The sequence below is a fragment of the Protopterus annectens genome, chromosome 4.part1 (genome assembly GCF_019279795.1).
Source record: "Protopterus annectens isolate FY-2018-M chromosome 4.part1, PAN1.0, whole genome shotgun sequence".
Taxonomy (NCBI): domain Eukaryota; kingdom Metazoa; phylum Chordata; order Ceratodontiformes; family Protopteridae; genus Protopterus; species Protopterus annectens.
Window position 1 is genome coordinate 763,088,560 of NC_056734.1, and position 25,802 is coordinate 763,114,361.

The window sequence follows — 25,802 nt, forward strand, 5'->3', positions numbered from 1 at the left end:
AAGATCTTTTAAGACATGCTTTTTTTACGTTCCTATAACTAAAGCAGAACAAAGCAAAACACAAAACATAAATAGGCTCAATCCTTTTCTCCTACTTAAAACTCACTGATGAGCCCTAAACTAAAACTTCATTGTTTAAAACGTACTTTGCAATGTTTAACACATTTCATATGCAGAGCTTTGGCAAAGCAGAGGCAGACATAAGGGCTAACAATTAATATAAACCTAAATCCATGTGTATCTAACTCAACATTTAATACAGCATAGAAATGTATTACTTTAAACACTTTAAAACCTAAGTATAAATAAGTGTAACTAATGTTTTTACCTTTCATAATATTATATAAAACTTGAATGTCAATATATAAAAAACATGATAAACAACTAATAACATTCAGTAAAGCTTACTAATATTTTTACCTTTCATAGTATTGTGTTTATGTAAGACTTGAATGTCAATATATAAAAAACATGATAAATAACTAATAACATTCAGTAAAGCTTATATACTTGTATATAATCACTCTAAAAACCTAGATTTAAATAAATATTTACTGCACATGTAAAAATATATATATATATATATATACTTAGAATTATTTGCTACTCATATAAAACAAGGAACTAGCAGTCTGCTAAACAGAAAACTGACTGGCATTATGCAATTCGGCCTGTTCATAATAAGTATATACTATCAAAATGCTTAAATAAATAAAATGTTTCTAAATAGAGACAAGTTGATATTTAATTAAAATTTTATACTATTTTAAATAATTCCAGACTGTGCTGTTTTAAATAATTTCAGACTAAATCAGACAAATACAACTAAACAATAATAGGAATGTGTAGTTAACGTGGACTGCTTATCTACGTGTGTTCAGAAAAGACCTTATCGAGACATAAATGTTTAGACCAGGAGAATAATGTCCCTTTAGTCTGAAAATCCATTTCAACTCCTTTAATTCCAACAAATTCATATAATCACCTCCTCTAGCATTAGGTTCCACTATCTGCAAAACTCTAAATACAAAAGAGTGTGTCGGATAGAGTTGAACATGTTTTGCTAGGGCATTTAATTCATTTTTGTTCTTAATATCATACTGGTGATTATAGATTCTATTTTTTAATTTCCTCTTGGTCAGGCCAATATAGAATGCTGAACACTGTTCACAGGTGGCTAAGTATATTAAACCTGAAGAATCACAAGTGGCTCTAAATCTTGGTTTAAATACATATGGCATTTCTGGGTGTACAAAATCCTGTTCCTTAGTAATGTATTTGCAATAATTACAATGTTTACAAGGGTATGTGCCAAAAGAGTTCCCTTGCCCTAGAACCTCTTTCTTACTAAAACCCATTCTATCACATAGTAATCTTTTCAAGTTTTTGTTGTTTCTATACACTATCTGTGGATTTTTACCTACTAACCTCAATGTGTGTTCATCTGTTAACAGTACTTTCCAGTTACTAGTCACTATTTTCCTAATATTTGGACTATCATTTGTGTATGTTGTTATGAACGCAACCCTTTCCTTCATATTGTTAACTTCCTTTTTATGGTGGTAAAAGGAAGGGCTTTTATGCTTGACCTCTATTTTAGATGTTCTTTCTTCACCCAAAACTTGGTTCCTAACAGATGTTACTAGATCATATTCATATCCTCTGTCTAGAAACATCTTTTCCATATTATCTGCCTCCCTTAATAAATCTTGTGTGTCTGTACAAATTTTACTCAGCCTAATGAACTGGCTCTTTACAATACCCCTAAAGACATGACGTGGGTGCATACTATCATATCTTAAAATTGTATTTTTCCAACACTTTTTCTTATATAATGTGGATGTCAGTTTACCTTCTCTAATGTCTAAACTGACATCCAGAAAGTTCACTGAGTCAAAAGATACTTCAGCTGTGAACTTAAGAAAATTGGTTGTGGTCTCTAAGTATTCTTTAAATGAAAAGAATTCTTCAATTGAGCCATCCCATACAATTAAGATGTCGTCTACAAAACGTTTATAGACTAAGACCTTACTAAAGAGTGGATGCAAAAAAACATGTTCCTTTTCCCAATGATACATCACTAGGTTTGCATATGTGTTTGCACAAGGGGTGCCCATGGCTACTCCTGATTTTTGTAGGTATAGACACCCCTTGAATGCAAACACATTGTTGCTGAGTACTATATCAAGGAGGTGGCAAATCAAAATTGCTTGATTTTTATCTATTGTTGGGACAAATTGTAGCACTTCCCTTATTGCTTGTATCCCTTCCTCATTTGGGATGGAAGTGAAAAGGCTTTGTACATCCATAGTAACTAACAAGTGTTGATCTCTTATAAACTTAATGTCTAATGAATTCAAATGATCTAAAAGTTGGTATGTGTCTTTGAGAATACTTGGAATAGCACTAACTAATGGTCTCAATGTATTTTCTAAATATACTGATATATTCTCAGTGACCCATTTTTCACTGGATACAATTGGTCGCATAGGTGGTGGTGAAACCCCTTTGTGCATTTTGGGTAAACCTTTTATGCTTGGGACTACTGGGGATTCATTCAAGAAAAATTCATACAAACTTTTTGATATCTGATAGCACATAAGTAAATCATATAAATCATCCTTGATGGATCTAATTATTACATTCAAATTTTCTTGATCAATTACTAAATTGGTGCTATCATCATTCAACATTTCTACCATCAGAGTCTGATATTTCATAGTATCAAACAATGCTATACCCCCCCCCCTTATCCACTGGTCTCAGCGTTATGGTTGAATCATTTGAGAATTTGTGAAGGGAAGATTTAACTTCACTAGACATATTAAAAAAAGAACATTTCTTTTTCTTACTATGAAAATAGTTATAAAAATCTTGTTCACATATTTTCACAAAGGAATCTACATGCCCTGGCAAGGGCGGTGTAAAAGAGCTTTTCTTTTTGTGAATGTATGAGTCTGTTTTATTTTCTTTCACTTGCTCAGACGCTTTTGAAAAAAACAGTTTCAGGGCTACAGAATGCCCAAACATACGCAAGTCTATGAGAACATCTGAAAGTACGCTTCCCTGTGAGGGAACGAAAGACAATCCTTTGTTTAATAGATCTTTATCATGAGCAGTAAGGACGTACCTAGACATATTAAAGAAGAGAGGTTCTATGGTTTCTGCCTCCTTCTTTGGTACGTGCCGTTCTCCCCTGAATGTTTCCTTTTTCTTGTCTCCCAGCTGCCCAGTCTTTCTCGTGTAAAGGGAGGTTTCCTTATGGGGAACGGTAAAAAAGGTGTGTTCTCTTGTGAATGATGTTTGCGTATGGCTCCTAAATTCTTCTGTTGTTGATGAACAACTCGATTGGCTTCCTGATTGGGTAATGGAGTTGAAGTGAGTGTGGTAGTGATTACGGTCGCTGGTAACTCTGGAGGCGTGGTAAATGCTTCAATCGAGGCGTCATCATGAGTGACTGGCAAGGAAGCTGTAGCTGTTGGACCAATAGGTGCTGACGCTGTCAAAGTGTAGTCAAGCGGCGCTTGGTTTTGAAACTGATTTTCTCTTTGCTGATAAGGGTCAGATCTCCTAGGCCACACAAAGACCCCTCCAGTGGAGAAATCTTTAAAATCACGCTGAAGTTTCTTTAATTTAGTTTGTTGGAGTCTTGTGGCATAAGCATTAACTTGGCTGTAAACAATGTCAAGCTTTTTTAAACAAAAATCTTCAGTGAAGTTATCTCTTAATTCTTTATTAAGAGAACTGACTTGTTGCAACAGTTCATTCTCTAGCGGACTAAAATAATCAATCAGTAACTGTATATATTTGTAGCTAGCTTCTAGATTTATTTCTTGCCATTTTTTAAGAAGTGTGGGGTGACTATCACCATAGGAAGGCATGCACAGAATGCGCATACCTCGCGGAATCAATTTGTAATGCAAACACGCCTCCATGTGTTTGCGTTGCCACATCATTCGTTGAAGTTTATACAGGTCATTCTCTAATATCTTGACTTTGGTATAAAAAGTTTCTAAATTGTCAATAGGTACTTCTGTAGAATAAGGAACAGGTACATTGAGATCCAGAGCCAATAAAGGATTAAACTTACAGGTAGTAATGGCAGTCCACTGTTGTTCATTAGAAAGATTCCTCGGTTCTGGGTTATAATCTAACTCCACATCTGAATTGGCCATGTCGTGTGCTGTAGTGATCCCAGTAAGCAGAGCGTAGACAACAAAGAAATAAGGAAAAAATGAACAACTGCAGCTAAAGAGTCTCCAGTTAAATTGTTAATTATATAGTTAAAATACAAACTTTAGACTCTCCACGACCAAAAGTAAAAAATAAAGATTTTATTCGTAACTGTGGTAAGCGCTTTTGCGTATCTCCTGATACGCTTCCTCAGACCATATACTTCATAATAAAGTTCAAACTTATATAGTAAGAAAGAAATCTCATTATTCAATAAATCAATAAATTTGCAATTCATTGTGCTATTATACAATTAACCTAATGCACATTTAAGAGCAGAAGGATCTTTTAAAACATGCTTTTTTATGTTCCTAAAACCAAAGCAAAACAAAGCACAAAACATAAATAGGCTCAATACTGCTCTCCTGCTTAAAACACACAGACGAACCCTAAACTAAAACTTCATTGTTTAAAACGTACTTTGCAATGTTTAACACATTTCGTATGCAGAGCTTTGGCAAAGCAGAGGCAAACATGAGAGCTAACAATTAATATAAACCTAAATCCATGTGTGTCTAACTCAACGTTTAATACAGCATAGAAATGTATTACTTTAAACACTTTAAAACCTAAGTATAAATGAGTGTAACTAATGTTTTTACCTTTCATAATATTATATAAGACTTGAATGTCAATATATAAAAAACATGATAAATAACTAATAACATTCAGTAAAGCTTATATACATGTATATAATCACTCTAAAAACCTAAATTTAAATAAATATTTATTGCACATATAAATATATATATATATATATATACTTAGAATTATTTACTACTCATATAAAACAAAGAACTAGCAGTCTGCTAAACAGAAAACTGACTGGCATTATGCAATTCGGCCTGTTCATAATAAGTATATACTATCAAAATGCTTAAATAGATAAAATGTTTCTAAACAGAGACAAATTGATATTTAATTAAAATTTTATACTATTTTAAATAATTCCAGACTGTGCTGTCAAAACAGCAATCAGAATGCAGTCTGCATCAACACTCAAGTAGATCTAACATATATATATATATATATATATATATATATATATATATATATATATTTATACGTGTATTTGCATGACACACACTGTAGCAGAAATGCACCATTTTCATCACAGTCATGAAGGTATCTGCTGTGTCATCTATGTCGCTGTGCCCTTAACAGGGTCTTGTCTGTATATAAACATACAGCACCTGTCTTTAGGTATATTTGGATTAGCCATCCATGGATAAACCTGTTTGCTGTCAAACTATGGCCTACAGAAGGTCAGCAATTGCCAGCTATAATGTTGGTGGCATTCAATAGCAAAATATAGTAGGAGACCAGTGCCTGTGGATGCCAAGTGAAGGTTTCAAATGACATCTTTTCACTGTCCCCCTTTTTGAGAGGGGGGCACAATACAAGACGGGTACAAACTCTTTGGTTATGCAGTATGTGTATGTGCATATGTATGCTACTGCCCACTGAGAGACATTATCATTATAGGTATATGGAAGCTTCTAAAAAAGATTACCTTCACATGCTTTTTTTCTTTTCCTTCCATATCAGGGTCCTCAGAAGCAGGAAACAAAGTTCTTCCACCAAGAGAATGAGATTTTGCTGAAGGCTTTCTATCTCCACCATTGGTGGATGATTGGCCATGAAAAACCTGGCAGACATTTTTGGGATCATGCCTGGTGGGATTTTGTAAATTATATCAGTACTGACAGTGGGCAGAGCAGAAATTAGGAGTAAATCAGATGCAGGCCACTGATATAATTGGTTCTGTAAAAGCTCCTGCTGCCACTTGGTATAAGAGCTGAGGGCAACTGGAGGTGGCTCGTTCCACTTGGTATAACAGCTGAGGGAAACTGGAGGTGGCTTGTTGACTGAACCTCCTCTATCAGAGAAGGAGGAGTTATTGTCTTCAGTGCATAAGTTGCCTAGATGTCAGGGTAGAGTTCTCGATATAGGAGCTGAGCTTGAGTGTCCACCAAGAATTACCACCAGAGATGTTGCATGTAGGTACATCTTTGTTAGAGAAAATATCTGCATAGTACATAAACATGATATGGCACAGATTAAATGCAGTATCACATTTTTTTTTGTGTGTGGAGTCCACAGGTACAAGGTACGTTATGTACCATACAGTCCTACACTATAGGCAGTAGCATTCATGCATTCACTGGGATTTACATAATTGTGACAGGTCTTACTTATTTTGGATACTTTTGTCTGGTGTCTTCGCTGATGACTTTTATCAGGCTCCTTCCCTGTGACTATACCCCTTTCTAATGATGGAGACAAATCAGGCTCTGATGGCAGAAAACTTGGGGCATGGACAGGGGTCATGGTATCAGTGTTGGAGACAGGTAATGAGAAGTCCAGAGCTGGACATTGCACCTGTGCCTGTAGAATCACCCCAGACACATAGGAGGACATAGAAGGACAGGATGTCACAGACAAGTCTGTTTGGGAGGGGATGTCTTCTCTTGCAGTGCAATCTCCCATCATTGTCACAAGCTCCACTGGGACAGGAGTGAACATTGTGCTATTAGCTGCATATGCCATGAGTATCATCTTCCACCTTAGCCAGTTGTGTCAATGTCCATGACCAAGGAAATGTGTAGGACCATCATACAGGGACAGATAACAACACTACAAACCTTGGTGGAATGGTAGCTGTACTACTGTGTATGCATGATGACTTCTGAGAGTACAAGTCTTACATGTGTGACATCATGGACATGTTGCCTAGTGAAGCTGCATGAACCAGGCATCCTTGCCCATGCAGGTATTATGGCAGATGCACTTTCTTTTTTTTTCAAAAACATTTTTATTTTGTTTTCATTATAAACATACGCAAATGTACATATAACAAATACAATCAAACAATAACAAAACTATTTACATTACTTACATTCATCCATGATAAACAATCATTTTATCCATGAGAAGTTATCAGTATTTGTTTAAAAGGTTTTCAAATTTTTGTCATGCTATTTTTTATGAGTAATGTTATGAGTTCTATAACAAATGGTCTGCAGTTCTTTTTTGCAAACAACTTTTGCTAAATTAATAAAATCTTTAAACATCAAATTTTGTTTACTTTTCCAGTTCAAAGTAATAACTTTTCTGGCAATTGCAAGAATTGACCAGAGTAATTGAATCTGAGATTTAGGTATTACATTAGGTACAGGAACATTGAATAGGATTAGTGAGTTAGAAATATGACAATTATCAGACCATAAAGCATTTACAAAATATCTGAAGTCTTAAACAACATTGAGCAACATTTCTAAATTCAATGCACATGTGAACCCAGTTGACCTCTAGTAATTCATCACATTTCCAATATTTACTTTCACTATTTTCAAGGATAAAATTTATTTTATGTGGAGTATAGAAACTCCTATTCATAAATTTCCATGTATTCAATCTTCAATATAATGAAGAGGTACCATACACAGAATTCAATAACAATTTTTTGGATTCATCAGATATTTGTTCTCCATTAATTTTTACATAGTAATTCCAAAAATCTGAGTCAAACTTTATAGTGTCTTCTCTTAGTATCTTATAGATAGGTGAGCTGCTTAATTTTTGATTATCTGTCTTTTTACGACACCTAATAAAAAGCTAAATCAAACTAGCTATAGATTCAGTCTCTAGGTTGATTGATAATCTCATTTTGTTTTCTATAAACTGCCGTAATGAGTGTATAAACAACCAACTGTCTTGTCTATTATCAAAACTACATAAAAGAGAGTTTAATGGTTTAATACTCTTATTTTCAATAAACTGATGCCAGAATATCAAGTTATTTTCCTTTAATTTTTGCATCGCATTGATGTTGAAAGAATCTAAGCAATCAGGGGAGTATGCTATAGGGAATATAAGAAACAGAAATTGTTTAATGTTGTAATTACAATCAATTATATTTTTTTAAGTTATTAAATATTTGATTAATGCCATAAGAAAAATGATCAAACTTCTTATTAAATAAACAAAATTCACGTAAAAGCCAATGAACTCTACTTATTCCATATTGTTCCTTAAATTGATTTTCTATAGTTCTAACATCAGTTATATGAAGCTCATGTATTGTTTCCAGCCAGATATATAGGTAGGTATGATCCAATGTAATATTACATTAATTATAACTGATTTGGAATAAAGATCTAAGCTAGTGAATGCTATCCCATTACTGTTTCAAGCTCTAATGTCCCATTTATATGCAATCCTAGGTTTTAAGTGAACCATACAAATATAGTGCAATCCTGGAAATAGCATGGAATCTAATTTTTTAAATAAGTTTTTGGGAGGGGGTAGTATCAATGACTATATATAAAACAACATTTTAGGTAAAATTATCATTTTAATTAAATAGAGCCTATCCTACATTGTGAAGAACATTTTATTCCATCTTTTGATTAGTTCATTAATGGTGGTTATTAAATTATTGTAGTTTAGTTTAACAGACTCTTTCCATGTACTCTTTATACTGACACCCAAATATTTTAATACATCATTCTCCCAATTAAACAGGCTATTCTCTTAGGTTTTTGTTCATCTTTATATTAATTAGTAATGTTTTGGATTTATTATGATTAAATTTAAGCCCTGAAATTCTTTCAAACTTGCTTAACGTATTTATGACATCATGCAAAGAACCATCGATATCACCAAATGTTAACAACATATTGTCAGCAAATAACTGTATCTTAGGACAATAGTTCTTATTAATTTGAAAGCCTTTTATATTTTGCTTATTTCTGATATATTTAGCGAAAGGTTCCATTGAAAGGGCAAGCAATAATGGTGACAAAGGACAACCTTGTCAAGTTCCCCTGAGGATGTCTAGTGGTGAGGATAGACATGATCCAATTTTCACATAAGCTTGTGCTCCACTATAAATTTACATTAATAAGTTGACAAAATCTGAGGAGAATTCAAAAAGAAGTCATCATTCTTTGTAGATAAGACCAACTAATAGAATTAAAAGCCTTTTCTATGTCTAGGCTGATAATAGTTGTTTTTTGTATTTGCATGCTATGTCTATTAATGATAGTAATTTAATAATGTTATCTTACACTTTTCTATGAAGAATGAATCCTGTCTGATCATTATGTATTAGATTAGGTAATATTTTCTTTATCCTATTAGCTAATATTGTCAAGAAAACTTTATAATCCGTGCTTAGTAATGAAATTGGCCTATATAAATCACAAGATTTGGGGTCGTTACTTTGTTTTAATATGGGGGAGATAATTGAGTATTTCCATGATGGAGTTGTTATACGTTTTGCTTAACCATTGTAAAGGCACTCATCATATTCTTTATTATATATTCAAGAACAATCTTATATAGTTCAGGAATTATTCCATCCAGTCCTGGAGCTTTATTATCTTTTAAATGTTTTATTTGCTCTTTCACTTCTGTTAGTGTTATTTGTTTATTTAATATGTTATTTTGTTGCATTGACACCTTAGTAGTTATATTTTCTTGAATAAAAGTATTTATTACATTATCCATCTCCAAAAGTGGTGTGTTATTATTTATATCTTTATAGTAGTTTTTGAACACTTCTAATATGCACATTAAGTTAGATGTTCTCTTAACTGAACCATCACTTTTATATTTAATGTCATTAATAATATTTTGATTGCTTATTTTTTGGATCTTACCACTATTTTATGTAGATATTTGGGATTTACAGCATAAGATTGTAATTTAAAATTTTCCAGGTTCATGGCTACCTTATGATTCAGAACTTATAAGTATTTTTGATTTAAATTAGTAATTTTATGTGCTACTTTATTATTTGGTTGTACGTCCATTTTTATCTTGTCTATTTTTTTGTAAGTCTAAAAGTTCTTTGTCCCACTCTCTCATGTTTTAAAGTATCAAAATTTATTCTACCATATATATAAACTTCAAAGGTGTCCCATAGTATAGTATCAGTCACTTCAGCATTATCAATTGTTTCCATAAACATGTCTATTTCTTTCATTATCCATTCCCTAAAGTCATTTAACTTAGTTATGTAAGCAGGAATTCTCTTTAGAAATCTTAAATCATCTATATTTTTGGTTAATATAAAGTTTATAGCATTATGGTCCAAAAGTGGACAAGTCATTATAGATACATCGCTTATTTTAGAGTATATATTATTTGATACAAAGACCTTATCAGTGTTTGTTTGTGTACCAAACCGATATGAGTAGTGAGTATAGAATAAGGAATAATGTTCTCTTAGACCATGTATATCTTTAAGGTTCATCTGGTTTGTAAAGTCATTTAACTTCTTGGCTTGAGATGTTAGTTTTATTTTACCATTTTTTTAGAAGTATCATTGCTTGATAATAGGCAGTTAAAATCACCTGTTGCTATAATTTCCCCTTTTGCATTTAAAGTAATCAGGTCCAGACATTTGTCAACATATTTAGCACTCAGTCCTGGTATCCATTATGTATTAATTAAAGTATAATACTTCCTACTGATTTCCAAAATAACCATGCTTAGCATCCCATCTTTATTTAAAATTGTATCTATAATTCTTGGCATAGTATAAGTATTTTTCCATAGAATAAGAGTGCTCCTTCTCTTAGTCTTAAAACATGAATCTCCCAGAATGGTATAGCCATTGAAGGAGTATTTTTGTAGATCTTTTTTTAATAGATTGGTTTCCTGTAAAAAGATGATCTGGGCTTTATGCATTTTGATATATTTAAGCAAACCAGCTCTTTTGACATTGTTGTTCAAACCATTAATATTTAATGATAAACATTTATACACCATTGACTATAATGTGTATGTTATTACTAACTGAAAGACCTTTCTAGCAATGTCGGCTTGAAATCTACTGAAAACGTACTTATGGATGCATAACGTGCATTAAACACTACTTTCAAAAACCCCAAACTATTTACAAACACATACATGAAGCATAAAGTTTCTGGTTTACTTAAAAACTTAACTAAACCATCCACCCACCATCTCTCCAATACCAAACAATACAAATTATCCATCTCTGCTTAGAATATAGTATAAAAACAAAAAAGAAAAGAATTATGAAAGCAACTAAAGAAATCTGAATACATGAAATATACATTAGAATGAGAGTGTTCAATATATCGGAAGTTATGTGAATATGTCACATATGATAATAGCACCTCTAATACATAGATATGCCAGAAATACACATCAGATCAAAGTATGTATAAACATTAGAAGCTGAAGGTTAAGAAGATTGTCATTATTTCCAAGACTTTTCAAGAAACATTAGATAATTTAACCATTTTGTCAGTCATCTATCTAACATTTTTCATGTAAGGATCTGTTGAATATATATATAAAAAACACTTATTACAACATAACTTTTTATTCTGCAATTATACATATATTACTCATATGTATTAGCAATATCTATGTTATCATCTTTCATCAGGAAGGGGACAGAGAGAGAGAGAGAGAGAGAAAGGGCCTCACAACCCCTATAGCTACTAAAGGTTTAGTTATATAACATGTCTGATGTTAATATGCATAATGAGTTTTCTCATGCAGCTCCTAATTCACTTGATGTCATTTAGTTACTAATAGTGTCATTGAATCTGTAGAATGTATGCATCTATAAGAGGACATAGGCATTTTCAAAAGAGTTAAGCACTTTTATCAGAACTAATTATTTACGATTTAAAGTATCTAGTGAAGGATAACAGAATTTCAAGAGAAAAGAATTCTAAGTACAGCCATTTTACAAGTTCAAAAGGTCAAATGATGTCATCACTGTTGTTTCCTCAAGCTGCAGCTTCATAAACCTGTTAAAAAGTATCTAAATAGGCTCATGCACAACAGAAGTTGTCTCTAGTGAAGAAAAAAGCATTTTTGATGGGAAATTCAGATCTTGAAGCTTTTAAGGTTTACAGAAAGCAAAAAAAAAAAAAAAAACACTCAAGCTGCCTTGTCAGTTCATGTCATGGATCTCCACAATGAGAACAGTCACACAAACCACCCGTTTCCTCACAAAACATCAACATCATGAACAAATTTACCATTTCATATAAAAACAGCTAATTAGAAGTAACAACAGCTGCCTCAAATCATAAATCATAACATTTCAATAATTTACCCACCAGTTAACCAGGCCAGAGAGAGAGAGAGAAAAAAAAGGATCCTAGTGTAAATATACATACACACACACACACGTATATATATATATATATATATATATATATATATATATATATATATATATATATATATACAACTTACATTTAGCTATCTATACAGCACCATTAATGTACTGTATTAATGTTTAAAATGTATCTAAACAGAGTTGAAAACATCTAGTTAGAAACACTAATCAGAAACACCTTGTTACCTCACCACTGACCCACTAGAAAAAATGCACTTTGGTATTAAGTTAAATTATACTATTACTGAAGAATTAGAAGACACACATCATTTGTAGTTATTTAAAAGGGAAAAGTATGTAAAGTGATTATAATGGGGAAAAGAGAGAAAAGGAACATTGGGAACAAAAAAGAATAGGAAGAAAAGAGAGAGAATGTTATTTAAATACTTAGTACTATATGTAATTAGAAGAGATAGATATAGAAAGGAAAAGAGAAAATTAATAATAAAAATGATTCATGTTACCTTACAGCATAGACACTTTCCAGAATCAAATATATATTTCATAAAACAAAGCATTTAAAATTAGAAGGAATTTAGTCATTAGTCCTTTAGTTTCTTAGTTTTGTTTGCTCCTTCCTTCACAGACCATCCATTTTTTGTTGCCTGTCTCTTCAAACTCTGGGATGACCATTCCATTTATTCTATGTCTGACAGTATTTTTTTTCTTTTGGATAAATTCTACTGCTTCTTGTAGGGAATCAAAGATCTTCACTCCTCCTGGCAAGGTGTTTTTTATTCTTGCAGGAAAAATAATTTGAGCTTTAATATTGACTTATTTTCAGGGACTTAATTAGAGGAACACACCTCTTTCATCTGGATATGACTGTAGAGGTGTAGCCATTGTCAAAACAAATAACTTTTTCACCCATTTTGATAGGAAAATTAGTCCAAGCTGATTTCAGCACTAAGTCCTCGCCTTGCAAGGAAATCTAACTATTATAGACTTGGGATTAGATGAACTCAGAGATGAAGCTGGATTTGCCAGAGAGCACTGAACCCTCTAATTTCCAAAAGAGAGGGATTCAGGCATGTTTAGTGCTGATGAAAACCACTTCTTGAGGAATTGAATCATAATAGCACACTCTTCTTTCTCAGGAATTCCATATATTCTTATGTTATTCCTCCTTGATCTACTTTCAAGGTCTTCCAGTTTCTCAATCAGCCTGGTGTTTTGTTTCAGAAGAAATTCATTATGATGTTCATTTTCTGTCACTCTAGTATCTAGGTCAGTTATTGTTTCCTTTAAGGCAAGAATCTGTTCAGATTGTTTTTTTACTATTCCATTTATAAGTTCCAGTTGTTTACTGCATTCTTGTTTGATAATATCCATTTTGTTTTCAAATTTGTCCATTTTTAGTGACAGTTCTTGGATGTTTGTTATTATAAGATGTAGTTCTTTCTTCACTGCACTCTCCTGGTGTGGGTTCTTCACGTTGCTCATGTTTTTAGTGACAGTTCTTGGATGTTTGTTATTATAAGATGTAGTTCTTTCTTCACTGCACTCTCCTGGTGTGGGTTCTTCACGTTGCTCATGTTTTAGTGACAGTTCTTGGATGTTTGTTATTATAAGATGTAGTTCTTTCTTCACTGCACTCTCCTGGTCTGGGTTCTTCACGTTGCTCATGTTTTTAGTGACAGTTCTTGGATGTTTGTTATTAGATGTAGTTCTTTCTTCACTGCACTCTCCTGGTGTGGGTTCTTCACGTTGCTCATGTTTTTAGTGACAGTTCTTGGATGTTTGTTATTATAAGATGTAGTTCTTTCTTCACTGCACTCTCCTGGTGTGGGTTCTTCACGTTGCTCATGTTTTTAGTGACAGTTCTTGGATGTTTGTTATAACATGTAGTTCTTTCTTCACTGCACTCTCCTGGTGTGGGTTCTTCACGTTGCTCATGCTTTAGTGACAGTTCTTGGATGTTTGTTATTATAAGATGTAGTTCTTTCTTCACTGCACTCTCCTGGTGTGGGTTCTTCACGTTGCTCATGTTTTTAGTGACAGTTCTTGGATGTTTGTTATTATAAGATGTAGTTCTTTCTTCACTGCACTCTCCTGGTGTGGGTTCTTCACGTTGCTCATGTTTTTAGTGACAGTTCTTGGATGTTTGTTATAACATGTAGTTCTTTCTTCACTCACGCTGCTCATGTTTTTAGTGACAGTTCTTGGATGTTTGTTATTATAAGATGTAGTTCTTTCTTCACTGCACTCTCCTGGTCTGGGTTCTTCACGTTGCTCATGTTTTTAGTGACAGTTCTTGGATGTTTGTTATTATAAGATGTAGTTCTTTCTTCACTGCACTCTCCTGGTGTGGGTTCTTCACGTTGCTCATGTTTTAGTGACAGTTCTTGGATGTTTGTTATTATAAGATGTAGTTCTTTCTTCACTGCACTCTCCTGGTGTGGGTTCTTCACGTTGCTCATGTTTTTAGTGACAGTTCTTGGATGTTTGTTATTATAAGATGTAGTTCTTTCTTCACTGCACTCTCCTGGTGTGGGTTCTTCACGTTGCTCATGTTTTTAGTGACAGTTCTTGGATGTTTGTTATTATAAGATGTAGTTCTTTCTTCACTGCACTCTCCTGGTGCGGGTTCTTCGAGCTGTTCATCTTGAGATCTCCAGTAGAAAACTTCTTGACAGGAATGATTAAAAAATTATCTTGACTATTCATTTTTAGAAAATAATAAAGAGTTTATGTTAATCTAACTTTTAGTATACTTTTAGTTAGATTTTTCTAAAAATTAAAGTATATTTCCTGTCAGGATATTAAAATCTAAGTAGAGCTAAGGATTTCTGCTGCTATCAGACTGGCATCTTGGCCATGCCCCCAGAGATGCACTTCCCATGCTCAGTCTACCTGTGTCTCCAGTGGTGAGGGGCAACATGGAAGTGGGAGGCCACAGTCAGCCACACATAGTGCCACCACTTCCAGTCTGCTGTCAGGTGTGCATTGTAATAGCATATTTTGTGCATGTCCATGAGGGCAGGGTGCTCATACCACATTGTTTCACACTACAGGCTATTGCTCATATTCATGAAATACTTCTTTCTCTAGGCCTGGTTTGGATAGTGCACTTTTTCCTCTAGACATGGACTGGATAGTGCCTGTGACCTCAAAATAGAAGGTCCCCTCCATGGATGAGGCATTCTCATTATGCACACTTATTTCCTGCTGGTACCCTGGACCTGTCTGTAGGATCTCCCTATAGTGCTGCAACATCTGCTCAGGCTGGGTCTCATCATACAAAGATTCTCACATGCCAAAAAGGCCCAGCTACACACACACACGTGCACACACTACAATACAATGGAGAAAGCACCCTGTTTTTGCCCATATGGCTATGGCTTAAGTGTATATCCAATGTGGCCAACTAGATGCCCCTGTTTGAAATCACCCCACACAAATCACATATAAAAGTTGCATGCTTGTCATATGTGTGAGTTATGGGAGTCATGGGTACTACCTGGTGGCCTTTATACATATTGTATTACCCTGTGTATTACAGACTATTTGGCATTTTATGGATTGGAAATCCCTGTAGCTAATATATCTTCTTCCTTGTTCCCTACGTGGGGCCATTATTGCAAAATGGGTACAGTCAATCGTCCTCTGTATCTTAGGAGAAATGGGCTACATCATAAAAAAACAAGCAAAACAAAAAACATATGACATTGGCTTTCTCCTCTGTAGTAAATGAAAACTTCATCTGCTTCCCCAAATGCTATACCATTGCATCAATAAACTGGTGCAGTATGTTTGAGGCAGATGCATGAAATACAACCACTATGTCCCCCATTGGCCAGTGATAGGTCACTGTAGCCATCACAGGGACCTGTGAACTAGGGCAACATATCTCAGCCAGCTCCTACATGATGGCTCTGTCCAAATGATAATTGTCCACAAGTTCAGTGTTGTGGATGGCAAAATATGATATGTGTGAATTGAAGACATGATGCCATGGAGGGGGGTGTGGTAACAGTGCATAACACCAAGGTGCAGCTATTCTATGTGTCCTCCCACCATTTGTTTCTTGTGATTCCAGGATTTTACTGCAGGTCATGTACTCTTGATGTATCACCACTAGTCACAGTATATAATAATTTCTGAATCACTCAAGCAAAGTGTTTACTCTCTTTTGCATCTAAGAGACTTTCATTTTAATACTGTTGCTCATTGGCATTTCATTATACCACCACTTGCATACTGAGCAGGTTGATGAATTTCTTGACTTGCCTCATTCAAGCTTAGTCTGTCCTTGAATCACCCACAACCTATGCATGGCTGCTTATTGTGCACAATTGTTTACTGCAGCATGGAAACTGTTTCTGAATCTCAGGCATGTTTTAGAAAGGAAAGAAGTAAAAGTTTCTCATTTGTTGACCTAGTCATATAATGTTAGGTTGCACTGCTGAGTTTCAAAGCCTAGAAGTGCAAAACCAGAAATAATAAAGTAACAACATTGAGTAGCCAGATCCACTATTTGCAATATTGTTACCTCACTCTAAGACTTGCAACAATGTAGTGAGAGTAAACATAAATATTTTTTGCAGTATACAAGGCTTCAAGCAGTCCTTCTTCTTTAATATTCCTATTCCATGCTCACAAAATCTGGGAGAAAAACAAATGCTTAATTTGTGCATGTTGGGTAAAAGAGGACTGCCTCTCCTCTCACTGACAATAACACTAAAAGTATTGCAGATACTTAGTTTGATGTTAGCTTAACATTTACTAGTACTTCACTAAATACCATATACAAAATTATGCTTTAATTTAGTTTATTAACATTCACTTAGTAATAATGCAAGTGTTTTCCAAACATAAACACAGATACTATTGCAAGCACAATATGATAGGCAGCTGCTGTTTAATGTGTCTTTGATCTTGAGCTTTATAGAAGGGGTGTGTCAAAAATGACACCCCTGCACTTATATGATGTGCTTCAGATGTAGGTATTTTACAGGTACTACATATTACAACTGTAGCCACTACATTATGGTGGTCTAATATGGTTTAACAACTAACACATTTTCACATATTTTGTAATGCAAAGAATCTTTAGAAATATATGCAAGTGCCCTTAAAGCAGCATTACATCATACCAGAATATTTCATAGTATAATTTGCAAGGGACAAAATAATTTCAAGACCTCTGAAAGAGCCAAAAGAATTGCCATGGACTTTATTTTTGTTATTTACATGTTTAACTACATATCAGTTTGAAAAAGTCAAGCTACTGGTGGTTGGAGGATATGTGTAATCAGTAGGGGGAAGAGTGCATGAGGTATAGGCTTAAATCATTCTGAGGCTTGTAGATGGCTTGAATAAATACTACATCATGACTTGTGAGCTTTAATAAACTCCATGCACTCTGTAATGTCTGAATTTATATGCAAGATTGTTATTTTTAATAAACCAGTAAAATGGAAGCAATCTATCAGAATTCTTTGTGAGCTGTTTGCAGCTAACTGTGCTCACACATGATCTTCTCATTTTGAATCCCCCACCAATATCCATGCTTAACTTTATTTTGGTGTCCTTTGATGAGTGTCTCTTAAATGTACACGGGCAATAATCTTACTGGAACTGATCTATGGATTTATGTCTGCTCTGTAGCGCATAACATTCTTGTTTCTGATCTGTGCAGTTTAGTGAATGATTCTGTTCTGGGTCATAAAGTCTGCCATTTCTATTCATATGATCAATGCTACCAATGAAGCAGACATTTGGCTTTGGTTAATTCTGCCATTACATTGTTTTGTTGTAGGTTAGTTACTTTTCTACATGTTCCTGCCTCAGTAGCAAGAGTCAGTTTCCTGCTTTTCTTCGTACAATACCCAGTGATCAATTTCAGGCAAGAGCGATGGCTCACCTTGTGAAGCATTTTCAGTGGACCTGGGTAGGAATTCTAGCCAGTGATGATGATTATGGTATCAACGGCATCCAGAAATTCACAGAAGAAATCAATGCAAACGAATTCTGCATTTCATTTTTTGAGAAAATTCCCAAAATATATTCAGAAAAGAAAACTCTTCAAATTGTGGATACACTAAAGCAATTTGTTTCAGCTAAAGTCATAGTTGCTTTTGCAGGTGAACAAGATATTTATACCATTCTGCAAGAACTTCAGAAGCAGAACATTACAGATCGGCAGTTTATTGCAAGTGAAGCTTGGTCTACATCTACAATAACATCTACTAGGGATCTGTATTATGTTACTGCCGGTACACTAGGCTTTGCAATTAGTAAAGCACTTCTTCCAGGACTGCAGGCGTTTCTTTATGACACTCGGCCTTCTCAGTTCCCTGGCAATGCCTTTGTGAAAGAATTCTGGGAACTAAGTTTTGGCTGCAAATTTCTACTGGGTAATTTCTCAGTATCTGCCAGTAGTCAGATTTGCACTGGATCAGAGGATTTTATGCACATAAAAAATGCATTTCCTGATGTGAGCCAGCTGAGAGTTTCTTATAACGTCTACAAAGCAGCATATGCCATAGCACATGCTCTTCATAACCTGCAGTTATGTGACATCAGGAATGGCCCATTTAAGAACAGGTCCTGTGCTGACATGCTTAACTTGCACCCTTATCAGGTAGGAAATGCTGATGATGTGTTATTTAAAGCAACACGGGAATAATATTGGACTGAATAACAGGTCTAATTTATTTTATTCATTTGTTAACCAGGTAAGCCCATGAGGTTAAAATGTCTTTTGACACGAGTAATCCCCTGAGCAGTGTCTGGTTAAGTGACTTCTGGGAGTTACACATTTTCAAATGGAGACTGATGGAAGCAATCCAAAGACTACAGAAGAATGCTAGGGAGCAGTTTGCAGCCTCAGTCATCTGCACTAAACTGCCAGAACCTACCCAAGAGCCCAGTTTACTAATTAACTTTTTGACAAGATGCACTATTATATATCTCTGTGTGATATGCTTGAAAATGGTTGAGGACTTTGCAGTTCACAAATGTGTCTCATGTTTCATACATTTCCAAGCTTGTCAGAGTACTACAGAATGCAATGTTAGTATTCAAACTGATGGCCACTTTGAAATGACCATCTGAAGATGATACTTCCAGGTATGTTGTCTCCACATTATACTGACAGAACTAGTCAGCATACATTTATTTATTGACATTTGTTAACTGGGAAAGTCCAGTGGGTCAGGAACCCATTTTCAGTGGAGGCCCAAGGAGAAAAGCTGTATTACTAAAGGATATACATAGCTCAGGCATTAAACAATTTTAACAAAAGTAATTGATAAAATTAACAGCGTAATTATATACATGTACATATGTCAACAATTGATGGGGTTGCTATATACATATAATACATATACTAGGCATAAGGTGTCAAAATTATCATATGATTTAATAAATGTATGCTCAAAAGAAGTTTTGAATTGATGGTGTAGATCGGAGCAGTTGAATTGCAAAGGTTTGAGAGAAGGAGGAAGGAGGTAGAACTGCAGCAGTAAATAGGAAAACAAAATTAAGGGGATAGTAAGACATTTAGGTATTATTTAAAAGGTAAGAGAAGGCAAAATATAAAAAGGAAAAGTGGTGTGGAAAAAGAAGTTATATTAGCATAATGGCTGAAGAATGAAGAGAGAAAGAGAGGAAGCATATTACTTAGTGATAAGGTAGGTAAGAAGACAGGGAAAAGAAAATAGGGTGACAGGAAGAAAAAAGAAGCACATATGGTAATTTATAGTGGCCTGTAGTTTTGGGCACAGGTACAGATCTGATTGCTAAGGAAGTATTTCTTCATAGATAGTTTGAATGTTTTTCATGAGTCTAGGAGGGTGATATCTGAGGTAAGGGCATTCCATATCCTAGTAGTGGCATAGGAGTTAAGGTTCTGACCGGCTCTTTTGTTTGGTTTGATACTGGTTAAAAGTTGTTTATTAGTGGATCACAGATTACAGGATGGGAAAATATGGTTGTAGAATGTGTTGTAGGGCAGAGCCGCTATCTGGTTTGTAAATTATTTTCTGAGCTAGATTTAGTTGGGTGGAGTCTGGGTAGTGATGGAATTCAAGCCAGTTTAATTCCTTAAGGGCTTGATAGTGATGTGATTGGTAAGGTATGCCAGCTGCAAATTCAGCTAATTTTGTGGTAGCATGATTGGAGTTTATTTTTATGACACTGGTGGAGGATGGTAAAAATGGGGGCCCCATATAAGAGGGATGGGAGCAGGAGGGTATTAGCAAGTATCTTTTTGGTGGGCTTGTCCACGTAAAGCATGTATCTGTAGAGTTTGCCAAGTTTAACATCTGTTTTTTTTATTGTACTAAGTATGTGTTGTTCAAAGGTAAGTTTGTTGTCCACAGTAATGCCTAATAGGCATTGTAGGTAGTCTTTACCCAAGGGTCTCTTCTACATACTTCCTTAGACCTTAGCAAAGGTCTGCAGTATGAATGAAACCATGAGAATCAGTATTACTAGAAAGGATATCAGTTTTCCTCTAACCATTAAAATCATAATCTAACATGATTACTGGCAGTGAAAATGCTCAACAACATTCCTCACACCTGCTGTCTTACCGTGTCTGTAGGTATTTACCTCTGTATGACTATCTAATTTTATTTTTAAAAAGAAAACAAAAGATTTTTCCCTAACATCAGATATTAATCAATTTCAGCATCACATAGCACTAAGTGAAAATATTATAGCCTTTGATTTCTCTTAATCTTGGTTGTTTTTACTTTGGTTGTTCTTCTCAGAGATTTAGGGTAGATAGCTGGAAGAGATCTAGATATCTAGAAATCTAGAAATTTTGAAACCAAGGTAAGTTTGTTCTTCTGTATCTTAATTAACAACTGTTATAGGCTTCAAGAAGGTGACTATAGCATTCCACCTCTTCCTTTCTTGGAAAAACATTTTGAATGTGGTCAGGGTGTTCTTTTTTTGGTTGGGATATCACCCACTGTCTCGAACTTTATGTCCCACTTCCACACCGAGTCTAACTGCTCATTCATCTATCCCACCAGACTTATTCTGGTTGTGGTTCATAAGGGTAAACTGAGGGCTCAGTTGTCTCTGCTTCCATCTTGGGGGCTTCATTATATGCCCGCCCCACTGCCTGCCCCACCTCTCATGTTAGTTGATCATGTCTGAGGGCACCACCCCTTTCCTAAAGGAGCATATAAATGAATACCCTTTTGCCCAGGATGGTCACACCCATCCCTCCCTAATGCTCCATCAATCTCCTGAGCCACTAACTGAACCTGGGTCAACTGGGCCGTAGTCAGGGTTTCATCCTTATATGCCACTGGAGCAACTCCACTTAATGTGATTTTTTTATTGTCATTTTTATATGGAACATAAATACCACAACTGTAACTGTGTCTTGAGACACTAAGGCTTTAAACAGTGTTACCTGAGTAATGAGTTCTCTGCATCATATTAATTTCAATGCACAATGAATTTCTTGTAGCTAGTTTATAGACTGAATCAATATTTATTATGTACTATGATTTATTTTTTAACTGAGTAACCCCCTAGGTACAAATGCCTGCTTTTACAGGTGAGAGCACCACATAGTTAATTGATTAGCTCAGAGTTACACAGTATGCAAATAAAAACTGAAGAAGTCAAACTCAGGACTAAAGCATGAATCTTGGTAGTAGTTCAAAACTCTAATCATCCATGAATGTTTCTTTCTTGTCGGTGGTGATCCATAGATCTGTGAAAATATTTCTAGTCTTAAAGCTTCATCACCTTAGTCTTCTGTATAACTATATTTTATTCTTACCATATCTTGTCTACATTAATTATGAGACAATTTTGTAAAGTACAGTTGTGTAAGATCTTACCATAACAGTAGACGTCCTATTTCTCACTGTTGAAATATTCTTTATTCTTGGGATATCCTGCTGAGGACAGGCTAATGTTCATCCTGCATACAAAAGTCTTTACACCTTCCAGGCACTGTACATCAGATGTATGTCCTACATACAAGGTGTAAGGTGCATATGTGACTTATGGATTCCTAATCTTCATAACTGAAGTGCCTCTGAAGAACCAGAACAACCCCAGAGAGGGCAATTATACATACATCCAGGAAGACAAGAAAAAGGAGAAAAGGGCAGAAGAAAGACATCGCAGCCAGAAGTAGGGCAACAGAATTTAAAATGGGGCAGGAGGGATTGACAGAATATTGCAACAGTGAGAAGCAGGACATCTGTTGGTGTCCTTCTATATCACTGTTGCAGTAATATTTGCTATAGGGAACTCCACCTAGGAAAGCCCGATGTTTGGCCAGTATAACAAAGCCTAATGATCTTGTATACTGTACATCACAAATATGCTTCCTGCACAGGACATACAGTACAAAGATGCCATATGGATGCAGTTACCCACAACTTCTTTGCTGCCAGTCCAAATGCCATTATTGCTCATTGGTCTGAATGCCTTGTTGCTGTACTGAATATCTAGTCATCAGATAAGTGCCCCATTGGAGCCATTTTTTCTTTCCTTTGGTCTTGTATATTTCATTGCGTACCTAGAGTTCATGTCATCCAGGAAGGGAAATGTTAGTGTGGGAGGCAAATTCCCCATAAGGATTATCACAAGCAGTGTCTGTTTTTGCTTGGATGCTTCCCACGATCATACCTCTCACAGTATCTGTAAGGCATTCGTGCCTAAGACACTCAGAAGCCATTTGTCTTCCCTGGCCATTTGTGTTGAAAAGCAATGACTTATACAGTTAGCCCAGGGTAGTATGGCAGAATTTTTTAACCTCAGGGTACTAATGCTTAGTAAGATGAAGGCCAAGAAGTCTTGGCCAGATTCTTCTGCTGTTCAGCCTCCACCAGATGGCCCTCTAGAAGTGGGTGATAACTCTGTAGGCTATCCAACATTTACATTGGATTCCTGTGCCATGACCCTAGCAGAGGTCAGCATGGATCCATCTTTTCACAACATCCTCTGAGGCATTGCAGGTGTCTGCTCTGGGTACAAGGGGGAACTGTGGTTGATTATCTTTGAGGGTCCTAGAGGGATTCCACAGATACTGATCAAGGAGGAGGTTCTGGGTACTCTTACTGAATTTCACCAAGGGTCAAAACCTCTGGTATTTTTTAGGACTGATGTCCCTTCCAAGAAAAGACAAAAGATGAAGCATGTTTCGGTCTGTCCTAAGGATCCTAAAAGGCAATGGCAGGAGTTTACTTATGGCTTGTTTTCTGCCTTGTTGACCTTGACGATTCCTTAATGGGTTTTAGTGCCTGCTCCTCCATGGACCTCTACCCTTTCTAAATGGCCTAGGGAACCTGATTCCTTTGATAAGGATTCAGAGACTGATGAATGATCCTTGCCCTGTTCTTTGCAGATGCCTTTGCCTTATGGCTCTGAGGAGGAGTCTATTAGCTCTGAGTTTTCTTTTGAGGAATTGTCCATTGGGGGCACAATTTCTAGGATGATGGAATATTTCAAGTGAGATTCTTCCCAGGTATCTGATATTCAGAGGAGATATTATAAGTTCCTTCAGGTGGATTCTCCTAAACCATCTGCAGTTCCTGCTGTACTGGTTCTCTTGTTAGGTACTTTCATTACTGCTTTCATGTCTCCTGATTCTCACCCTCCTGCTCCTAAGACACTTGATGGGTTTTATAAAGTCCCTGATGATTATCAATTTTTATTTGTGTCTTTCTGCTGATCATGCAGTGATGTCAGTCTCTTCTGACAAACCCTCCAAGCTCTTACCCTCTTCCAAACTTTTGCCTAGTGATAAGGATAGTAGGGCAATGGAGAGGACTGGTAAGGTTTACACTGCTTCTATGTTTGCCTTTAGGCCTATTAATTACTAGAGCCACATAACCAGATATGCACTGGCCTTGATTGCTCAGGATTGTCAGGTTATTTCTGACCTCCCTGATTATGAAGGGAAATCTTCTGCCTTATATATTATAGGTTCTACTTCTCAAGTGACTTGCCATTCTATCAAGTGTAGCTATGATGATGCTGTTGACACCTCTTCCAGTGCTGCTGCTTCTGGGTCTGTCATGAGGCGTTATTATTTGCTTCATCTCCAGTCTTTGCCTGAGGACATTAAGATCAAGTTGTTGGATGCTCCTTTGGATAATACACATCTTTTTGGAACTATGACTGCTGACTTGATTAAGTCTCTTCAAGAGAAAGGCAAAGCTTTGCAGGAGCTTTAACATATTTTAGTTTCTCCTTTCCCTACATTCCAGAATAATTACCCTTCTAGATCTGCTTTCATCTGTAGGCAGCCTTGTCAGGTGTCCAAGGGCAGGAAGTTGAGTAGGCAAGCCTCCCTTGCTAAGACCTCACAGGTAACTGTGGCCCAGAAGCCTCCTTTATCAGATAAACCTGCTTCTCTTTGATAATTTATTCCCTTCCCTTGGATCAGGTTCCTTAGTCCCTTTGGCTTTCCCTTTGGCTTCCAAATTGGCTTCTCATCACTTCAGACTCTTGGGTTCTTTCGATCATCCATCAGGGTTACTTCATGGTATGGAAGTCTCTCCTTTTTTTCAGGGATTCCTCAGCTTCCTCTAGAACAGCTACCTTATTTCCTGGCAGTTCTAGGGCCCTGGTGGACCAAGTAACCATCCAGCCTGTCCTCCCTTCCCAAGTGGGAAAGAGTTTATATTCCAGGATGTTCCTGGTTCCTCGAAAGGAAGGCACTTGGAGACCTATTCTGGATCTCTCCAGGCTAAACACCTTTTTCAAGGTCCCTTCTTTCTGGATACTTACTTGTCAAACCCTATTTCCTCCTTTACTACCTCAGGCTTTTCTGGTGTCCTTGGGTCTGAAGGATACATACTGTATTCACCCTCTTTTCAGGAAGTTTTTACCTTTCTGTGTCTTCCTCTTATTTTTGGTTTTCTGCTTTGCCCTTTGGCCTTTTTACTGCCCTAAAGGTATTCACAAAATGCCTAGCTCCTGTGATTGTTTTCTGAAGGCTATAAGACATTCATTGTTTTCCATATCTAGATGACCTGCTGCTTTAGGCACCTTCTCCCAGTTGCCTGTTAAAAGATCTGGAGTTCAGTATCTCTCTTCTTCAAAGTCTGGGGTTCACTATCAATTTCCAAAAGTCCATCTTAACTCCCTCTCAGGATTGTGTGTGTCTGGGGTGCAAGGTTTAGACAGTGCCAATATTGTCCTCTCTTCCACCTCCAAAAATTTTGTCATTGACAGCCTTCTTTCAGTCTCTTCTTCCTTTGACTGCCATTCCAACCAGAGAGCTTCTTTGAACCCTGGGGTTCATGACCTCTTGTATTCCAGTGCTTCCTCTTGCCAAACTGCTTATGTGGAAGCTTCAGTAGTCAGTTTGGCTCCAGCATTCCCATCCTCTGGATTTCAGTGTACCTGTCCTTCCCTGTCTAAAAAGGGAATTTGAGCTCTTAACCTAGGCCTGACCTTTCAG

The 25,802-nt window shown here is 35.9% G+C and overlaps 1 protein-coding gene across 1 annotated transcript in view; it reads left to right on the top strand.

Moving 5' to 3' along the window:
- The window catches only part of LOC122801301 (vomeronasal type-2 receptor 1-like), a 225,186-nt gene that overhangs the window by 142,624 nt on the left and 56,760 nt on the right, over positions 1-25,802 (top strand). Inside the window, exon 5 of the mRNA XM_044070846.1 lies at positions 18,171-18,995. Coding sequence (XP_043926781.1) covers positions 18,171-18,995 — 825 coding nt within the window. The remainder of the gene's footprint in view (positions 1-18,170; positions 18,996-25,802) is intronic.